Here is a 19,157-nt window from a genome sequence, read left to right as displayed (position 1 = left end):
TTGTGCTGACAGCTGCAATCACTGTACAATTTTTTCATATTTCAACTGTGAAGCATTGTGCTTTGGCGAATGCTACCGGGTGTCAAATGTGTGTTACAACGATGAAGTGCTAAAGCTAAAGCGCTCGTCATTTTCGTTTGCCGACTGTGTTTATAGACAGTATAGGTAATTGAAGATTAGTTGAGCAAGCAGTAAAAATGGCCTTCCATAACAGTGGCCGTGCATTTTTTGCAGAATTTAATGTTAATATAATCCATTGTGCTCAAAATTAATATAATCCAAATCAGTTCAGTTAAATATACCTTTTGTAATCGTTCTACTTTGATTTTTATGTACGATTCCCACCAACCGGCTGAAGTCGGGCCGCGCCGGAGCGCATTTTAAATGTGCCTACATTATGTATGGCAGAAGCGATGGAGTCCGTCTGGAGTCTGGAGTCGTCCGCATCCGCGAGCATGCGCGCGGCTTGCGGCCGTACAAATGTGAAATAATGCGCTCCGACTCAGCCCGTCCGGTAGGAATCGTACTTTAGTTTACCTACACACTACACATTAAGTTTGGTTATAAGTATCAAGCAATTAACAATTCTTGATTATATTGGCCACTCTTATTTAAAACGCCATTTGGACACGTTCGGTCAAGCAACGACAACTTAAATAATTGATGTTGCCAGTCCGAACGTCTCCTGTCCTGGAGTCCTGAGCGTCTGCGTCTAGTCAACGCTATGGCTGCTCGACGCAACGTTGGCGCAAATGCGTATCGATGCCATTTTCCATAGCGCTGACTAGACGCCGACGCTAAAAAAACTAGTGTGGGCTGGCCCTTATGTTAAAAGCATTTATTCACATAGCATAAAAAAGAAAGGAGGCGCTTACTTTATGGTTATTTCTCAGCGGGTCAGGTACCTGGGGTTGCGGGGTGGAGGCGTTCCGGTGCGGCGGCACGGGCGGCCGGTATCCTCCGTCCGTGCTGGGATCAACAAGGGAATCGTTTAATGCTTATTCTCATTTGGAACTAAAAGTACGGACTGTTCCTATGTCTATCGCACGTGCATACAAGGGCATCGCCAGGGTGGGGTAGCCCCCCCCCCCCACCCCTAGAGAATAAAATTTGTAACTAAATGTATGCTCCTACCACTCCCCTTGGTCATCGGCCATGTCACCTGCCTCCCACTTAGCCCACATCATCAGCTGGCGACGCTCTTGCACGCATAATTATATTGCTTGACCCGCTCGCACAGTGGCATTGACCGCCGCCATCATGGACAGGATTGATCGTGCTGAGCGTCCTCACTTTAACTAGCAAGCCCTGTGTTATAAATCCATAGAATAATCAGCTCATACCTACTAAAACTTGTCTCGGCTTTCAGGTTAGAGCTTTTGGTCTCAAAGCGACACGACAGAATCGTCCGACATGCGTCTGGCCAAAATACGTGTTACTAAATAGAAGTTTAATAAAAAGCGTAGGAGGTTTAGGTACCTGTATATGTATATCGGCCACACTGTTAACTGACCATCGGTGGACTTTATTACAAAAGGCGTAAGGTCCACCTACGGACAGTTAAGAGTGTTGCTGTTTGTACTCATCTACCCAAAATATTTTAAAATATTCCTTTTTCTAATAACCCCACCCAACACCGAACCCAACTTCAAAACTACATTCACTCGCTAACCTTTACTAGGTTTGCTGTATAGGTGCAAAACAAGGAATACATTTTTAGGGTTCTAGTTAAATTCTGCTAGTAGTAGTAACTGGTTGGTTTCACCTATTACAAAAACATTGGTTACCTAGATAAAAAAAAATGGTTCATACACTGGAGGAATAGAATGGTTCTCTAAACGCAGACACCAACTAATAATATCATATCAGTATCACAGACAAGCATAGGAGTTCACTAGGCGTGAGCAACATATAATTAAAAACTAATTAGCATTTCAGGAGGCGCGTTTATAAATCGCTAAACTAATTTAGCGCCTACCAACTACTACGGGGCCGATACGCGGTCGCGGACCTAGCACAACTGTTGACACAGTTAACACTGACGAATTGCCACTATCGACTTTCACGACACCTTGTCAAGAGCCCTCCTTCTCTTTCTGATTAATTAAAAATGTGATAGTGTGAAAAATAGGCCATCGCGCGTTGCACGTCATCGTCAGTTGTGCTTAGATCGCTTTGCTTTATCTTTTTAACATACCTAGGTACTAAATTTAATAAAAACACAGTATAGAGTCTCACGAACCTGCCGCCATAGCGTCGCTCCTATATTACCGATACAAAGAAGATATAGCAAGTAGGTATACTAGGTATGAACATTCTACTCGCTTGAATTTATTTGTAATACAATTTCTAGCAAGGAAAACTAGTATCAGACATAGATTTGTTACCTACTTGAATGTTCAAGTCTTCATGTTATTTCAAAATGTCGTTTTAAATTTAAGAGCGTAACTTCGATTGTATGGTGGCGGCTAGATTCGTGTGACTCCTAACCTTAATACACTTAAATGACCATTATTAGATCTTATACCGTTGCAACAAGGTTTACGCATGATCATTTAACCGTGCTGTCTACATTGAGTCTCTTAAATAAGTAGTCATATACTCACTGCCAATGCCCATCTCCAGAATGATGCCTCGCATGCCTCGCCGGTTTCTTGCAATACGTGGTCGAATCAATCGGTCGCTCGGTCTGCGACGGCAGCTCTATCGAGTTAGGGTTGTCGAAGCTCGTGACCATGACGTTGCCGTTGTCGTTGCGGATGGCGTCGTCCGGGTCAACGTAGTTGTAGTTGAGTGGGTTGGAGGTGATGCGCATTTCGGTGTTGCCGTTATCGGGTTGGGTGGAGTTGCGGTTGGTGGAGTGGCGGTTGCCGTTACGTTCGATGGTTGCGCGGCCTGGAATGTATACATTAGTTGTTAGTAATACTTATATACCTAAGATTTTATACTTCCAAGCATTCATCCGATATGAAGTGCACGTTAATAAGCGAATCAGAGGGCAGATGGCCTGATGGCGAAACATCAAGGCTTAAAGGGGCCCACTGACTATCAGTCCGCCGGGCGATATCGGCCTGTCAGTTAGAACAAAAATTTTACAGTTCCGAACAACTGACAGGCCGATATCGTCCGGCGGCCTGATAGTCAGTGGGCCCCTTTATGAAGGCCTGGATCTTTACAGCGAGGCGCGCATTTACGCGAGTCCCGCAAGCCCGCCCGGCGAGGCGAGTCCACGCGGTCAAATATTACTTCCCCAGTTGAGCGAGTCCTTTATCAGACTAAGATTTGATGACTAATTGACTATGATAAACTTCAATAAAGCCATAGTTATTAGAACAGTCCTCAATTTCAATATGTTTAACAAGATTCTTACCCAGCCACACCCAATCGTGCGCGTTAGTGGTGGACTCTTTCTCGGGCTTGTCGCGCGCGAGGCCGAGCGTGGTGCCCACGAGGCCGGCCACCTGCAGGCGGCCTCCCTCCGCAACCGCGGGCAGCGCGCGCCCGGTGCCAGCGCCGGCACTGCGCGCCGCCATGGGCTTCAGGCGTGATGCGTACACAACGCACGATACCACGAATATCTGAAATATTTTAAAGTTAACTTTAGGTGTGACCTTTATAAACGCCAAATCAGCTTGGGCACATAAAATGTACAGTCGCCATCAGATATATCGACCATATGGTGCTCAAAAATATCTGACGAAGCGCTCTAGCGTCTTAATAATAGAGGCTTTGTTATATAATTTGCGAACACCTTGGCCGACCCGATATACATATCTGATGGCGACTAAATGAAGTATTTTCGATATAGAACGGAGTTTTATCGCTCTTATGACAAAGTCATAAAACTTTTTCTAAAGCCGATTTGATGCTGGCGCTAAAATGAAGTGAACCGATGGAAAAGATAATGACCGTCCTAAAGTAATAACGTGTAAATATTTCAGCACTTACCACGATAGCGAAGCAAAATGCCACAAGCAGAACGTACATTCCTGAAAAAGAAAGTAATCAAAATCATCCCAATTATTCATTGCCTCATTCTCTATTAGCTTATCTCCTTGTTGTGTAATATTGTCGCTATTATACAATTTAACAGCTGTATCATTAAGTCACAGGGCACAGGTCTTTAGAGCAAGCTTGGCCTTATCAAAGTAAGATAACTTGTAAATGCAGTGAACTAATTCCATTAGTGGGGCACTATAGTAGAACCTTGTCACGTCAGTTCAATGAATTGCGTTGATATCGACTCATTGTTAAAGTAGTTGTATGAGTTTGACAGAGTTCTGTGTCGATTAACTTTTCGTATGTTAGATATTGACTCAGTGAGCTTGACTAAATACTCGTAACAATGATATTAGTTTCATAGTTTGTAGAGTACCTACCTATACCTAGGTACCTACATACATAGATTAGAATCATGGTTCAGACTAAACCATTTTCATGCATTAGTACCTACGCCAATATTTGAACGTATAGGTAGGTTTAAGGATTGTTTTTTCCATAGCTAAAAAACTTAAAGGGCAAAAAACTTATTCAAAAACTTTTGCGGCTTTCCTCCAGGGAAAACGCGAACACGCTACATTGACGTAGCATGTCTACCTACGTTGTCTTATTTTCTGAGCAAATCGAAATAAATGTTACACGGAGGCGTCTTTAACAGGAGTATTAACTATGTTAACCAATGTTTTTGAGTCGATTATAGACTAGATAAATATTGAACTAACAGTAACGCTCCCAGCTTGACACGTTGAATCTCAATGGTAAGCGTCTGCATCAAGATTCTGGATTCACGAGTAATTACCTATTTCGATGGACGACATGTGGTTGCTAGGGTGCCTAGGGTGCGCCGCAGCGTTGGTCCTGTAGATGGACGCGTACTGCTGCGCCTGCACTGTGGGCTCGTGGTTGTTTTCGTCCTTGAACCCTGAAAATATTGCTTATGAGTAAATTATATACATTAGGTTAAAGAAGCACATATACGGTCGACCGTTCGAGCGTAGGCATAAAACACGCGTTAGGTCGACAAGATATTTAAAAGGAAATTTACATCCGTCAATAATCAATAGGCACATACTTACAGAAATTTTATAAAGCCACGGAGCTTCATTTGGTCAGCCTATAAATGTTATTTTTTCAGGAATCAAAAGAACTAGGTACATTATATTCCCCCTGCGTGATTTCGGCCATAGGCTAGAGAGTTTTATCAGTTTTTACTAACAGAATACAACACAAATAAAGTAGAAAAAAACAACAAATACCTCGTAAAACATCACTAAGGTCCGACAGGCCAGTCCTAACTCCTCCCCTGGCCATGATATCATCATTCTGGGGCGTATCGGGCCTTTGCGGCGTGTCACCACCGCTAAAATCCACATCTACACTAGCAGCAGCACTGGCGAGGGCTCCAGGTATGTTCTTAATGTTCGCTGGGGTCTTAGTGTCTCCTTTGCCGGGTAAGGCGACTCGGCGAAGAGGCCCGGTGCGGCACTGTTCGGGTGTAAGGAGGGTTACGCGGAGTAGTTCGCCGCTGCCTGAAAGTCAAGAAGCATTTGTTTAAAAAACAAGTCCTAGATTATACCTATAATTTATAAGTTTACTCCTTAAATTCTACGAAACCTTAGATGCTTTTAGTTCTCGTATTCATAGCCCTAATTACGGAAAATACGTTCTTACTTTAATGCGCTGCTACCACATTTCGTAAGCACTTGCTAATGTTGCGCCTGGGGGCCTAGCCCAGATGACAATCGTTTGCGCCGTAGCGAACGAATGTCACCTTGGCTAGGTCCCCTGGACGCGCCATTATGAAGTATCGTATGCTGTCAGTCGCCTTCATATTTAAAATGACAAATAGCACTCAAAAGAAGATCATCGTACAAAATAGGAATCAACGGAACAAAGTATATATCTAAATATCTTGAATATATCGAACCCTACCTTCTCCGACAGCGATAACTCTGGGATGCTTCGAAGCGAGCATCGGCGCAAACGCAACGACTTCAGGATCAAGACTCTCCACCAGAAGGAAGTAGTCGGTCACGGCCACGTCGCGCAACGCTGTGCGTGTGTCGTCCGCGAACTCTATATCGATGTCTAGGAGACCCTCCTGTGAATTATAATTTATTCTTGGAATATCATTAATTAATTTATGTTTTGTACCTTGCTATAGGTACAAGCCTTCTACAGACCAGATCCCTCTTACAGCTGTATTCTGAACTCTAAGCCATGGCAGGTTGGACACTTTAAATAGGACCTACATGTAATTTAATTTCTTTTCGTTCCAATTTTAACTAAATATTACCTATGTTTAGATATCTATAACCGGGAAAATGGAATCATGGGTAACAAAATAGACACTTTGTTTTTATAATTACCGGAAAACGGCGTTGCAACCAAGTATAGGTATCTAAATTAAGTAGGTAAATTCATGATCATGACCAATGGGGTTGGCAACTGTCAAATCCACCAAAAACATTTTCATGTAAAATGTTACCAAGACGAAACCATAAGGTTCGCACTGTCAAAAAATCGCTCGAAAGATCTGATAACTTACAAGAGTAGAGCCAAGCTAATAACTACAAGCCCTAACTTCACAAACTACACCTTAGTCATAATTAATACCTTTGTGGCTTGGCCGTTTCGTTGAAACCTATGCTGGCGCTATATGTAGGCTTCGACCGGCCAACCCCATTATGCCAACAGCAACCTTCTGAACTGGCCATAGGTAGTCTTTGCAAGAAGGTTTACGATTCGTCCGTAAACACTGTGCTGTGGACGATGCGGGGTACTAACCTGATATTGTGCAGTAAGCCGCCTAGTGACAGTGGTTTCCGACACATATCCATTCTCGATGGCCGGGTCGGGCGAGATGTTGAGCTGCAGCCCGGAGATAACGCGCACCAGTAGTCGAGAGATAGCGACCTTGTCATTCACTACTCGGACTTCTCGTAGACCGATTACGCGACCTGTTTAGTAGGTAAGATTGAAGTGTTAGAAATGTTGACGTTTGTCATAATCGAATTACCTAATAATTTACTAGAGTAAAAGCGGGTGTTCTTTACGGGTCAGGGTGCCTACCCAAGGTGACAATCGCTTGCGCTACGATAACGAAACGCTTTGTGTCTCTCTATCACTCTTCCATAATAGTGCGAGAGTGACGGTTGCGTTTCGTTCGGAGCGTAAACGATTCACGTGTTGGCTACGCACCCAGGTCAGATCAGAGATTAGTTTTACGCGACTGTGATGGTTGGACCGCGATGACGAAGCGAATATTGCGCGTACTATTTTTTTACTCCTGGACGCAAAAGCAAGGGTGTAATTAAAAGATTATTAGCGCTCTTATAATACTTAATGTCGGGTGTATTTTTATTTTTTACTTTATAATGATTATCAATAGATATTATAATTATTTTACTCGAAATACAACACATGTCGAAATTCGCGATTCAAAATCTTGTGGAAGCTGTAAAAAGTTACCTGTGATAGGTGACAGCACTTGAACTTCGGTAAGGCCAGTGCTCCTCCCCTGCAGAACGCGGCCCCTCAAGGAAGCGATGCGCGGGTCCGACACCCGCATCAAGGACTGCACCAACTCTGTGACCTTTAGTCGGGTGCGGCGCGACACGAAGTACGACACGCGTCCAGAATCGTGGTCTTTGGCGAGAAACCGGGCGAATACCTGAGCAATATTCAGAAATTAGTTTCAACATGTCAGAGGAGTGGTCAGAGGTCAAAAAGAGTTAACCAATCTTAAAATAGTCATCAGTACCTGGGTTTGCAATAGTTATTTATACGGATCGGATTGAAAATACTTGTGAAGGCGCGTGGACTTCAAGATTTATTTTTATTTTTGTATTCTATCAACTGAAGTGCGTAGGTATCTACTAAAATTCTAATAAATAACCTAATAAAAATAATAGGTACCTACCTAAATAAATGTTAATCAGTTACAAGTACCTAGTAAACTTTTTGTACCTAGCATTTAAGGTCATAATTGTATTGTAGTAGCAACAAAAGAAAAATGTTATTGTCAAACATTTTTCTTTGGCAACTACCCCGGTAATGTAGTGTAGCATAGCGATAGTATATAAATATATTATGTAGCGGAGAGAGGAGTTAAGCCAGTAGTAAACGGACAATTCTATTGAACGCCTGTGTTTCACTCGATACCCCCTCTACCCTCACCTCAATATTAGAACTAGGTACCTACCTACTTATTATCCTGTTTTGGTGTAGCATTTATCTGGAGTTTTTCCGATAGTTAGAGAACATCCGCCGAGATCACTCTTCCCTAAAACGCGAATCTCATGTAATAGGGTAGGGTAGTATTATTATAATTTTGTCAAATAAAATACCTACTAGTAATGTTTTATTACTTCTGTTCCTTAGAAATGAAACATCTAAACTAAAAGCGCGTTAACTAGAGCGTAAATTAATGCTTTCATGCTCATTAAAAACGTAAAGACACCATCAAAAGGAGATGACAATTAAACTACTTTGTCACATTAAATACTTCGACGCAACTTAACTATCGTAGTTTATTATTACGATAGCGCGACAAAAGACTACAGTAATCGTCTATTTCTGGCGTTGACAATACAATTGACGTGATGAATGAGATGATGGCTTAAAGGGCTCGATTGGCCCAGTATCTAAACAAAAAAGTAGGGTTTATTAGTCTGGCAAAGATGGATGGATTTTGCGTTAAATAGAGAACCTCCGACCACTGCTTGTCGTGAATAAGACTGATGATGAATGATTATTTATAAATTACCTTACCTATATTTACGGCTACGTTTCTTCAGAAACTTCCTGCTTCGCACAGCGAAATTGTGGAATGAACTATCGCCTGCTGTATTTTCGGACCATCGGTCTTCAAACCTTCAAAAAAAGAGCGGGCGACGGCAATCGCTTGTTTACCTTCTGTATCATTAAAAAGAACTTACTTCGATATTAGTCTGTTGGTACCGCAGTCGGCACGAGCGCTGTTCAGACAAAGAATTGGTGCCGTCGGGGCGCGACCCGCCCCAGCCTCGCGCGGACAGGGATCGCTTCAGTCTCTCCTTTGAACTGAGGTCCTCGGACACTTTCCATCCTGATTAAAAAACAAATTATATGTCACAACGTAATGTTATTTCACAACGTAAAGGAAATTGGAGAAACATTTGTTACGACTGTTTTAGTCAAACGGCGAGGCACATTTATATTAGAGTTCATGTAATGCAAAGGTAATAAAAACGGGACTCTATTACTTTGCTATTAATAAGACTCCGCTGTCCGTCTGTCTGTCACCAGGCTACAGCCTGGTTTCCAGTTGAAATTTTCACAGATGATGTATTTCTGTTGCCGCTATAACAACAAATACTAAAAAGTACGGAACCCTCGGTGGGCGAGGTCCGACTTGCACTTTGCCGGTTTGCACTAAACAGCAAAGTCGGTAAACATTTTTCAATCACTGAATATGTATTACTTTTCTATCTTTGTAATTTCTATCTTTAATTAACTCTTTTTGCTAGTCGTCGACGGTGGCTCAGTTGCTTCTGTAGCGGCAACTGTGCAAACAATTTATAAATAGATTGAGAATGTACCAACCAAGTAGGTACGTATGTTACCTTTTATCTGTGAAAGTCTTCGGTTATCAACCTCCACCTCCAGCGGGTACTCCGGCATCCAAACGGTAAAGCGGGCCAAGCCAGTGTACGTGCCATATTTGACTATCACGGAGGCATTCGAGGAGCCCCTGATCTCCGAGCCGTCTACGTACACTGAGCTACATGATGATGAAACCTGCGAACAAATTGATACATTGGAGATTAAAATTTAAGTGGTCTCACACTGGCGCCTAGACTTTGTCTTTGTAATATTGTATACAAATTATTAATTAATAATGTGGACGATAACACCTAACACCGTCTATCTATCGACCTCATTCAAACAACATGCGTTTAAGTATTCAAAAAATAATGTGATAAAACTACTAAACTATTAAATATTAGATGATGCTCATTATTACCATCAATCTTACCGTGGTTAAATACAGAACCTATAAAAATGAAATACCAACATAAATTGAACAAAAATACATCCCGACGTTTCGAACCCTTTACAGCGTTCGTGGTCAACGGGTGACACGGTCACCACGAACGCTGTAAAGGGATCGAAACGTATTATAAATTCAATATACGCGATATAATGATAATAATAAATATTCTAATAATAATAATCCGTTTTCATAGTTTTATTTCATGAGTAACAATCGCGGTAACCGAAGACAATATTTTGAACAAAAACTGTTTAAAATCTTGTAAGATAAATGCAATATAAGACTGTAAGTACAACCTTAATCATCAGTATCCAGTCAGTTAAAAAACACAATCCTTTTATTGTATTATGTTTTATTTGAAGACACCAGCTATAACACTTGTATTGGTTGAAGAGAAACAAAACAAAAAAGTTTTCTTACCGTACTTAATTACAAGCTCTATGATATTAAATCCCTAGTACAAGCATTGCTTTAATGAGGTAGTTGTCTGTTTCGGAGGGAGCTTTTAATTGACTATTAAAGGAGCTTAATGGAACAAGATCTGTAGCTTCCTCAACTAGTTTATTTATTGAAATTAAAAGTGGTAGTTTCCTTTTACTCATCCTCTATCGCTTTCCCTATTCGCATCCCTTACTAGAAAGTCTATTAGAAACCCAGGACTCGGCTACAAGTTTGCATTTTATAAGCACTTGCCAGGCAGAAAACTGGTATTAGATATTAAATTAAATATCGTGATATTTCACAAGCATACAATTCGTCAAAAATCGAATCCACGTCGTCATCGTCGGTTAAAACCACTAGGCTACTACAGTTTTCAGTTTTTGATAGGTCGTCAGTTTGTGACAAATATATGAAATGCCAGCATTACATTTGACAGCAGTAAGGATTGAGGATTGACTCCTTAGATGTCGGGCGGGGTCTCATAGTTTCCTGTTAGGCATCTACTGTATTGACATTTTCTAGGAACTTCAAATGTGACTTTTATTGACCCTTTGTCTGCAGTTGGCAAACGCGCGCGTTTTTGTTCTACGGGTCGTTAACATTGACAGCGACACATGCGTTTGGCATCGCCTGGGCTATTATTCTCATTGTCAAAGTACTGCGTCAAAGGTTGACCAGTATAAGCGTAACCTCGAGATCTGTTAACAACTATACGTGACCGGAGTTCAATATTTAACGCTGAACGCCATAGGTTAAAGAACAATCTCACTCACTCGCAAAGATCTAAGTGCTAGCAGCCGATGTAAACCTTACATCGATGGCGTACCTATGTCATAAGTAACACATGTAGGTGTTCTTGGCGCTGAGAGTATGAACTCACAACGACTTTAGAAGAAGACGTCCAATATAGGTACAAAAATATTTTTTAAGGAAGATAAACACACCGAAGACATCAAAACAGTAGCAGGAATAATTTATAAGCATAAGACGATAAGCTGCACGTTTTATTGCAGCAACTCTGTAATTAATGACTTTTTTTGGCGGTTTTGGTTACTTAAAAAAAAAATAGGACGAGGTATACAATATTTCCGCCAAACTGAAGACAGTTTGTTAGCGAATAGTGCGCTCTCACTTTTATGTGTACTTTCTTGAGTTTCTTGAACTATATACAGACTACAGAACAAACTATATGTATCTACTTATTAGGTTTACTTATTATTTATTTATTTATTAACATTAAGTTTACTACATTGCGGTTTCGATTAAGTTTCTTTTACTGACATCTCAATTGCATTTTACTTATACTTTCCCTATTAGCCACTGTAAGTAGTTAAAGTCGAAAGCATCCTGCACTTAACTTATATTGACCGGGATATAGACCGTGATTACCTTGAACATGATGCATGTAACTGCGTCGAAATATCGGGAACTCATAAATAATACAAAAGGTAATCACGGTATAAGTCTAGTGAAACTAACCGTGAATCATTCAAAACTCTAATCCTGCACTTAATTCAAAGGATGCTAAAATGTCGTCTTAATGCATCGTAAGTGCGTTCTAACATTAGATGTTAATGTTATGGCATGCATTACGTTTGCAGCAGAGTCAAACGTGTACCTAGTTAAATACCATGAGAATTTGACTTGGGTATATAAGCATTAATCATGCCTAGGTACAGTTAATTGGCTACTCGTAAAGCTTGCATGGATGTATTAACCGAATATACAGTGTGTAAATTCAATACGGGCAATAAATTAAACCAGATATAGAATTTATTCGATATAGATTTAAACCAGATATAGATTTTTCGCCTTCTAGCTCAGGGAACCGCCTTTAGTTACACTTAATTATGACACCGTAATTTTTTTTTTAATTTACCGAGCAGCAATGTACTGCAAACATTAGAGACATCATAAGATTTACCATGACATTACGAGATACGAGCTTTTTAATAGTAACAACGTTGACAGTTACTTTAAAAGCTCGTATCCCGTAACGTGTGTTGTGTGCGGCGGGCCGTATTATTTTGTGTGGTTAAAATTTCCATTGTACCTATTTCTAAGCAAAATATATCTCAATATACTTCTTAGGTCCTATGCTAACCACCGTTTAAATATTCGCCCGTATTGAATTTACACACTGTATAAATTTACGTTTTCTTTGACAGCGGTTGAAATTAAAAACCGACAAGTGCGAAAACACAGGTACCTAACTAACTGTTCATTAAACGTCGGAAATAGTAGAACTGACTTCGATTACTAAACCATGGTCGAAACTGTTGGAAGTTGGAAAGAGCTATATTGCGACGAATATCGTAACGTGTGTCGAATTAGGAGCGTTTTCGTGGATACATGTCTGTATTCTCACCTTTAGTACGCTCTCGTCTTCAGAATGGCAAGAGCTTTGTAGCGTGACGTCAGCGACCTGGCCGGCCTGCGATACTATCAACACTTTCATAGCTTGAGACACTTGACGCCCGGTTAAGACGGCCGTGTTCAGCACCTCCCAATTCTGGAACAAAATAAAATAAATGATCAGATGAGATGAGAGGGAAAGTTTTATTTTTAATGTTAGGATTAAATTAAATTTAAGCAGACATCTCTATAGGTATGAATCTCTAGAGATACGCGCCTCATGTCATTGTAATGAGACGGTACAAACACGTGTAAATTAGGCACAATGTTAAAATGTACCAATAGGTAATATTTAAGTATATATAGCAATTAACTTGTGGTTTAACCGATTACATTTCCCGTCCTGACAAAACGGACACAGTACATTTAACAGTTATATTATATGGTTTGTTGGCTAGTTACATTGTTAAAGAGCCTTGTATCCTGTTTGGTGTGATTATCCAATTAACTACCAGTCAGTATAATTGTCGTGAGTTGACAACGTGAGAAAATAGCACAAGATGTTTTTTGTACGTTTTGGTGCTATTATGAAACCAGTTAAGAGGATGGTAGTTACAGACTATAATAATGGGTGTAAATATAGAATGATCACGGACGTTAGAAAAATACTATATATAAATAATAAATAATAAGTATGGTATTTTATGAACCTCCAGGTCCTTTTAGTAGTAAAATCTTTGTGAGTCCTATGCACTTTTTGACATATGTATCATATAAGACTGTATGTGTTCTAAATAAATAAATAAGTAAAGAGACACTCTTAATACTTAACAATTAGTATCTTCTAATAAGTACCTCGAATACAAAATCGTCAAACTTTACTAAATCGTCAAAAAAAATTCGGTCCATTTTCATAATAATCCTAGCTTAAAGCCGCGTAGATTTCCTTGGAGTTGCTTTTAACATTGATCGATTCCCAATCCACTAAAATTTACCATTTTGAGACCTATACTTTGATAGGTATACCACATGTAATCATTATGAGACACAATTATAAAAGTTCCCTTTCTTACCAATACGAAAATTCCCTATTTGGTAACCCCTGTATATTTTATTATGCACGAGAATTAGTGAACCTACCTAATTGATACCCGAACCGTATAAAAGAAACACGATAAATGTAAAAACAGAGTCCAGTGTTTGTTGTACTTTGGGTTTGGCATTGTATGGAGATGCAATACATTAATCACAGGCGAACTAATCAGAATCCGCAGCCGTCTTCAATATCTTCGTCCTTTGTTAATCCATTTGGCGCTGCATCAATGGGGCCTGGGATGAATAGAAGTCCTTTCCGTGTTCTATCTAAGCTTAACCAAGTCCGGCCAAGGTAATTAAGTTTAGGCCATACAGGTTCTATTTATTAATTTCAAAGTTGAATAACATTTCTTGCATGTAAAATATCTTCATTTTTATGACACAAATGAGATTTTCCATAGATAAAAAAACAGTTTTTTATAGCCTTTTTTCACAAAGAATGTTTTTTTTTGCAGATTTATTCTTCAGGTCTTTATTATTATCGATATTCAGTAACCGGTCTTTTATCATTACGAGATGCTTTTTGTACGTTTTGTACGTTCGTACTCTGCATTTTTATTTTTATTTTAAACAATTAGATCAAAAGTTATACCGCGTCAATTAAGTGTTCCATCCAAATTTTTAATAAAACGGTTAAAAATTTGTAAAAAATAAAAACCATCATCTTCCTCGCGTTGTCCCGGCATTTTGCCACGGCTCATGGGAGCCTGCAGTCCGCTTGGAACTAATCCCAAGAATTGGCGTAGGCACTAGTTTTTACGAAAGCTACTGCCATCTGACCTTCCAACCCAGAGGGGAAACTAGGCCTTGTTGGGATTAGTCCGGTTTCTTGACGATGTTTTTCTTCACCGAAAAGCGACTGGTAAATATCAAATGATATTTCGTACATAAGTTCCGAAAAACTCATTGGTAAACTATTGGGTGGTTTGAACCCGCGACCTCCGGATTGCAAATCGCACGCTCTTACCGCTTGGCCACCAGCGCTCTTTGTAACAAAAACAAAAAATAAAATCTGTGTCCTATTTACCCCTTTAAATTTATGTGCAATTAATCGAAAATTACCCTGTATATGGTTTACGGCATCGGTGTCCTGAAAGACTCATTGAAAGTTCTAAGGCCGACTGAAGGCTACTAGGCGTATCGATCGTAGTCACAGGAAACTATATTACTTAGGTAAATCCAAGTGTTTGTGGATACGAAACCCTGGATTAGAGTGTTATCCATAAAAGCCCTCTGTTATTAACAGGGATCCCAGCCGACATTGCTGCATGTTTAACATGCAGGCACCACTAGATCGGGAGTTCTTTAAACCCTTTTACCCTAATCGACAGAATAGCTATCGGCACAGAATAAGTACTATTACTATCATTTAATACTATTATTATCATACCTATCGGTGTCAGAATTGCGGCGCGAGTTTACTTCCAACCGTGAGTGTTTACCCTGCTCTTAGCTCGCTAGGATCAGTGTCCGGAATCTACTGTCCATGTCAGTTTGTTTTGTCTCCGAGTTAAATGGCTCAGATGGGGCTAATTAAGTGTTCTATGTAGAAGATGCGCTGCAAAGCCGCTTTTACTATGGAGCCGCGGATGTTGTTGTCAAAAACGTATGAGTCATTCTGCGTCGTTTCGTGCCTCCCAAATCCTAATAAACCTGAATAGGCAAACAATCAATCATTATCTTTATTACAACAGTAACAATAGTAAGGTATCGTTACGTAGATAACGGCTTTCTCTTCCAACAATTCTAACAAGTTCATTCGACAACTCGGCGTAATTGCATTACACGGAACAATAATGGCAGTGTGCACTTAATCATTCATGTAGTTCAATTAGTTTAATCATCTTGGGCAGTTAGGATGAGAGTCGGAGGGCGTTGAGTGTCCGTCAGTGGGCAGGTTGTTATTGCCATTGCCTAGGAGCGTAGGAGAGCATTCGAGTTAAAAGATTTTGTGTAACGTCGACTTCAAGATTCGTTAGGATAATGCTTCGTATAGTTCGTACCTTGATCATAGAAAATATAAAAGGCTAGGCTAACAATTTAACGCTGTAAATGTTTGAGGTAATGTTAGGTAAAACTGTAACTCAAGGATCTATAGGTTTTAGGGGCGGATGACCTGGAGCCCTGGAGCCCTACTACGATTAGCTTTATAGCTCTTTTTGCATTAATAAAGTGAAAGAGATTTGGCCATAGCTTTTGTTTTTGTATTGAATGCTCATAAACCTCGTTAAGGATTGGTATATTGGCAATCTGCAATTAACACCTCAGTTGCAAATGTTGCAGGTAACTGAAGGCTAAGTTGTCAATTTTTCATCATACACGCCTTACTCCACCGGCCCAATGTTAATGAGTTTCGCGCTAATATGAGATAAAGTAATTGCTTAATAAATATTATTGTCTAACTTCATTAAGAGGGACCGCACACTGAGCTCTATGCAAATTGAGTTACAACAGCTTGTCTATTCAACGATGTTAAGGTGAGATAGAGATCTGTTGTGACTATTAATATGCGATATACCTATTTAAATGATGTCTACACGTGTTATCGATCCATGTCAATATCTAAGAATATAAATGTTTATCAAGTTCATTTGAATGCCATATCAATATTAAAACAGGAGGACTGGCCTTTATGAAAGGAAACTAAGTTTTAGGCGAAATATCGTATCTCGTGGGATTCCTTTCTGAGAGTTATATCCCTTACGATGGATAAGAGGCTAAGGACATTTTTTTGTGAAGTGTGAGCCGTTTAAGTCCGTCAAATTACCAGTACAGATGCACAAGTTTGTAACAATCAGGGTGTAAAATAAGGTATGGCGGTTTGTGGTTTGTTGATGGGCGAATTTAGAGTTCTACAGTAACGAAGTCGAGGTCAAATACGTAAATGATTATTGATTAAGTACCCTCCCTTCTGCTGCAGTACGTTATCGCCTACGTTTTGAACTATATTTAGTACGTTAGCACTTATCCAAAATTCGTTGGCATTAGCGGGCACGGCCCAAGTAGGTACCTATGGCGCGAGACTCGCGAGTGGGCGTGCTTTCCTTAGCCTCCATTACCGCGCGATAAAGCTCCCATTAGGCCACTTCATTCATACTAACAGCGCACCATTAAATGTTAATCTCTAGGATTTGTTACGATAACGTGCTCTAGAGATTCTTCCCAAGAAATAATATTATAAGAATAATCTGAGGCGACCAACCCTCGGAGGGTTTACTATCCTTTTTTTGAGCAATTTCGTACATAAAAGCAAGCCGGCGCCAGCCGCAAGGACTCGCCAAAAGCCTATGAAACTCGATAAAGTTGTCGTTATAGCAATAAAAGGATCGTTTCATTAATTACGAAGAAAATACGTTGCGGCTAATTGATGACGGTATCGAACCGCTCAATAAATTGCTAATTTGGGACACTTCACCTAACGACAATACGGGCGCGTCTGAGGAAATGTTCATTCGAATTCTGGTGCCGAAATAAAGAATTATCTTGTATGAAACCGTATAGTTTTGAAGCTCATTAAACAAACACTACCCCAATCTAGTTCCAATGATAAATTATTTAACGTATCATTCATACTGTTTTATTTGTTTAATTTCTAGTTCAATCACTTAGGCAGTTGATACTAAATGTCCAGAAATTCGATATACCTACAAATCTCATAGACTCGTTTGTAATCCGTGGATAACACAAATCCTCGGGTATTCAAGTTTTTATATCGTCTATTTCTCGGGAGTCTTCCAGCAGGAGCGCTACGCAGTAGGTAAATAGGTACGGTGTAATACGTAAGGGTTGCCGGATTTATGACTAGATATTTTTTATGAATTAATCAAATAAACTTACCTTGGAAATCGGCAGAACTGCTTGTATATCATCTTTTTCAATATCAAGCCTCGTAATAACTCGGTGTTCATGAGGTGGCTCCTCGCTGGCCGTGGTGGGCACAGGTGAAGCTGACAGCTTGGCAGACCAGTTGAGCCTCGCCGTGCCCCGACCCGAGTCGCCCTCCGAACCTTCGGCGTCGCCCTCTCCTTCGGCCCCTACTTCCACCAGCCAGGTTAGGACTTCCTCCCAACCGGGACCCGCGGGACCGCTTAAGTCTTCCTCTTTCCTGTTAAAAAAAGACATTGATTTAAACTTATCGAGCATGCAATCGATGGCAACATAAACTATCAGTTAGTTTATAAGAAAAGTCAATCAACGAAAATACATTTTAGAAAAAACGACCACGGACCAATTTGCAGAGAGGAAAACTATAGGTATAGTGCTAGCTAACGTGCAGCAATTAAGGATAGATCGTCTCAATTGTTATCCTAACACGTATGAGAAATAGTGTTTACTGATGTTCAGAACTATCATGAAATTAGTCCTCTTTAATGGATAAGCTTTATTTTCAACACCGCATCAACTTGTTCGCTTTAGTTTAGTCTTATTTATATAGTAGTTTCTAAGCGTACCTGGTCTAGGAGTGGTAGCTAAAGTCGTAAAAACTTTCATATATCTGTAGAACAAGGTTTCTAGCGGAAGCTTACCACTACATACAAGCAATAATAAGTTGAAAAGTCGTGACGCCAAGTTTCATTAAGCTGCAAAACGCGGCAACCGCCAAGGCAGATTTACTACTCGGGGAATGCAACCTTATAGGTATTACATGCCTAGTCGTAAACGAAATTGTGACCAAATCCTACTGGGGAAATGAGAACGTGGCTTTATTTTATTGCGGAATACCTACTGAACAAGAAATAAATGTTAACATTTTGCACAAAACTTGTAAAATGAATGCAAGTTATAAATTAAAATAACGTAAGTACTTCGTGTACTTTGTTTTATTTGTAATAGAGTAATGGATTTAATTAAGTAAAATTAAATTTATTTTTGTAAACATTTTCGTTAGTTATACATTTTAACGAGTTATGGTACTTATGGTTTAAAAATTTTGCGACTAAAACATTGTTGCCTGTGAAATTTTCATTAGAAAATAGGCTAGTCACGCAAGCACGGCCGTGGGCAATAATTTACGCTAAATAACTGAAGATAAGCCGTTATTTCAGCGAATCGCCAACTTTTGTCGCAGCAGTTGACCCATTTACTTATAATAGGATCGCGGAAAGCTCGAAAGTAGGGTTGAGAAAATAGAAATGGAATTGGATCCTTTAAATCCGTCCTGCAGTCCAGTCGGGTCGAGGTGCTCGTTTCGTTGGTGCACACCGCATTGAGATTGCGATCGCGTTCCTGT

General features: G+C 40.1%; 1 protein-coding gene across 2 annotated transcripts in view; it reads right to left on the bottom strand.

Annotated features, from left to right (window-relative positions):
• Positions 1-19,157, bottom strand: part of LOC134742437 (transmembrane protein 132E) — a 121,805-nt gene that overhangs the window by 5,285 nt on the left and 97,363 nt on the right. Inside the window, exons 4-16 of one of the 2 annotated variants that reach the window (XM_063675584.1) lie at positions 17,765-18,032; positions 12,846-12,989; positions 9,606-9,780; positions 8,940-9,088; positions 7,471-7,672; positions 6,787-6,959; positions 5,932-6,100; positions 5,256-5,528; positions 4,799-4,921; positions 3,949-3,989; positions 3,371-3,578; positions 2,607-2,895; positions 876-969 (exon numbers count right to left, since the gene is read on the bottom strand). In XM_063675584.1, the coding sequence (XP_063531654.1) occupies positions 876-969; positions 2,607-2,895; positions 3,371-3,578; positions 3,949-3,989; positions 4,799-4,921; positions 5,256-5,528; positions 5,932-6,100; positions 6,787-6,959; positions 7,471-7,672; positions 8,940-9,088; positions 9,606-9,780; positions 12,846-12,989; positions 17,765-18,032 (2,308 nt within the window). The remainder of the gene's footprint in view (positions 1-875; positions 970-2,606; positions 2,896-3,370; positions 3,579-3,948; positions 3,990-4,798; positions 4,922-5,255; positions 5,529-5,931; positions 6,101-6,786; positions 6,960-7,470; positions 7,673-8,939; positions 9,089-9,605; positions 9,781-12,845; positions 12,990-17,764; positions 18,033-19,157) is intronic. The other variant, XM_063675586.1, reaches the window with a different exon arrangement.

The sequence above is a fragment of the Cydia strobilella genome, chromosome 6 (genome assembly GCF_947568885.1).
Source record: "Cydia strobilella chromosome 6, ilCydStro3.1, whole genome shotgun sequence".
Classification (NCBI taxonomy): Eukaryota; Metazoa; Arthropoda; class Insecta; order Lepidoptera; family Tortricidae; genus Cydia; species Cydia strobilella.
This window is presented reverse-complemented; position numbering and strand designations above follow the sequence as displayed.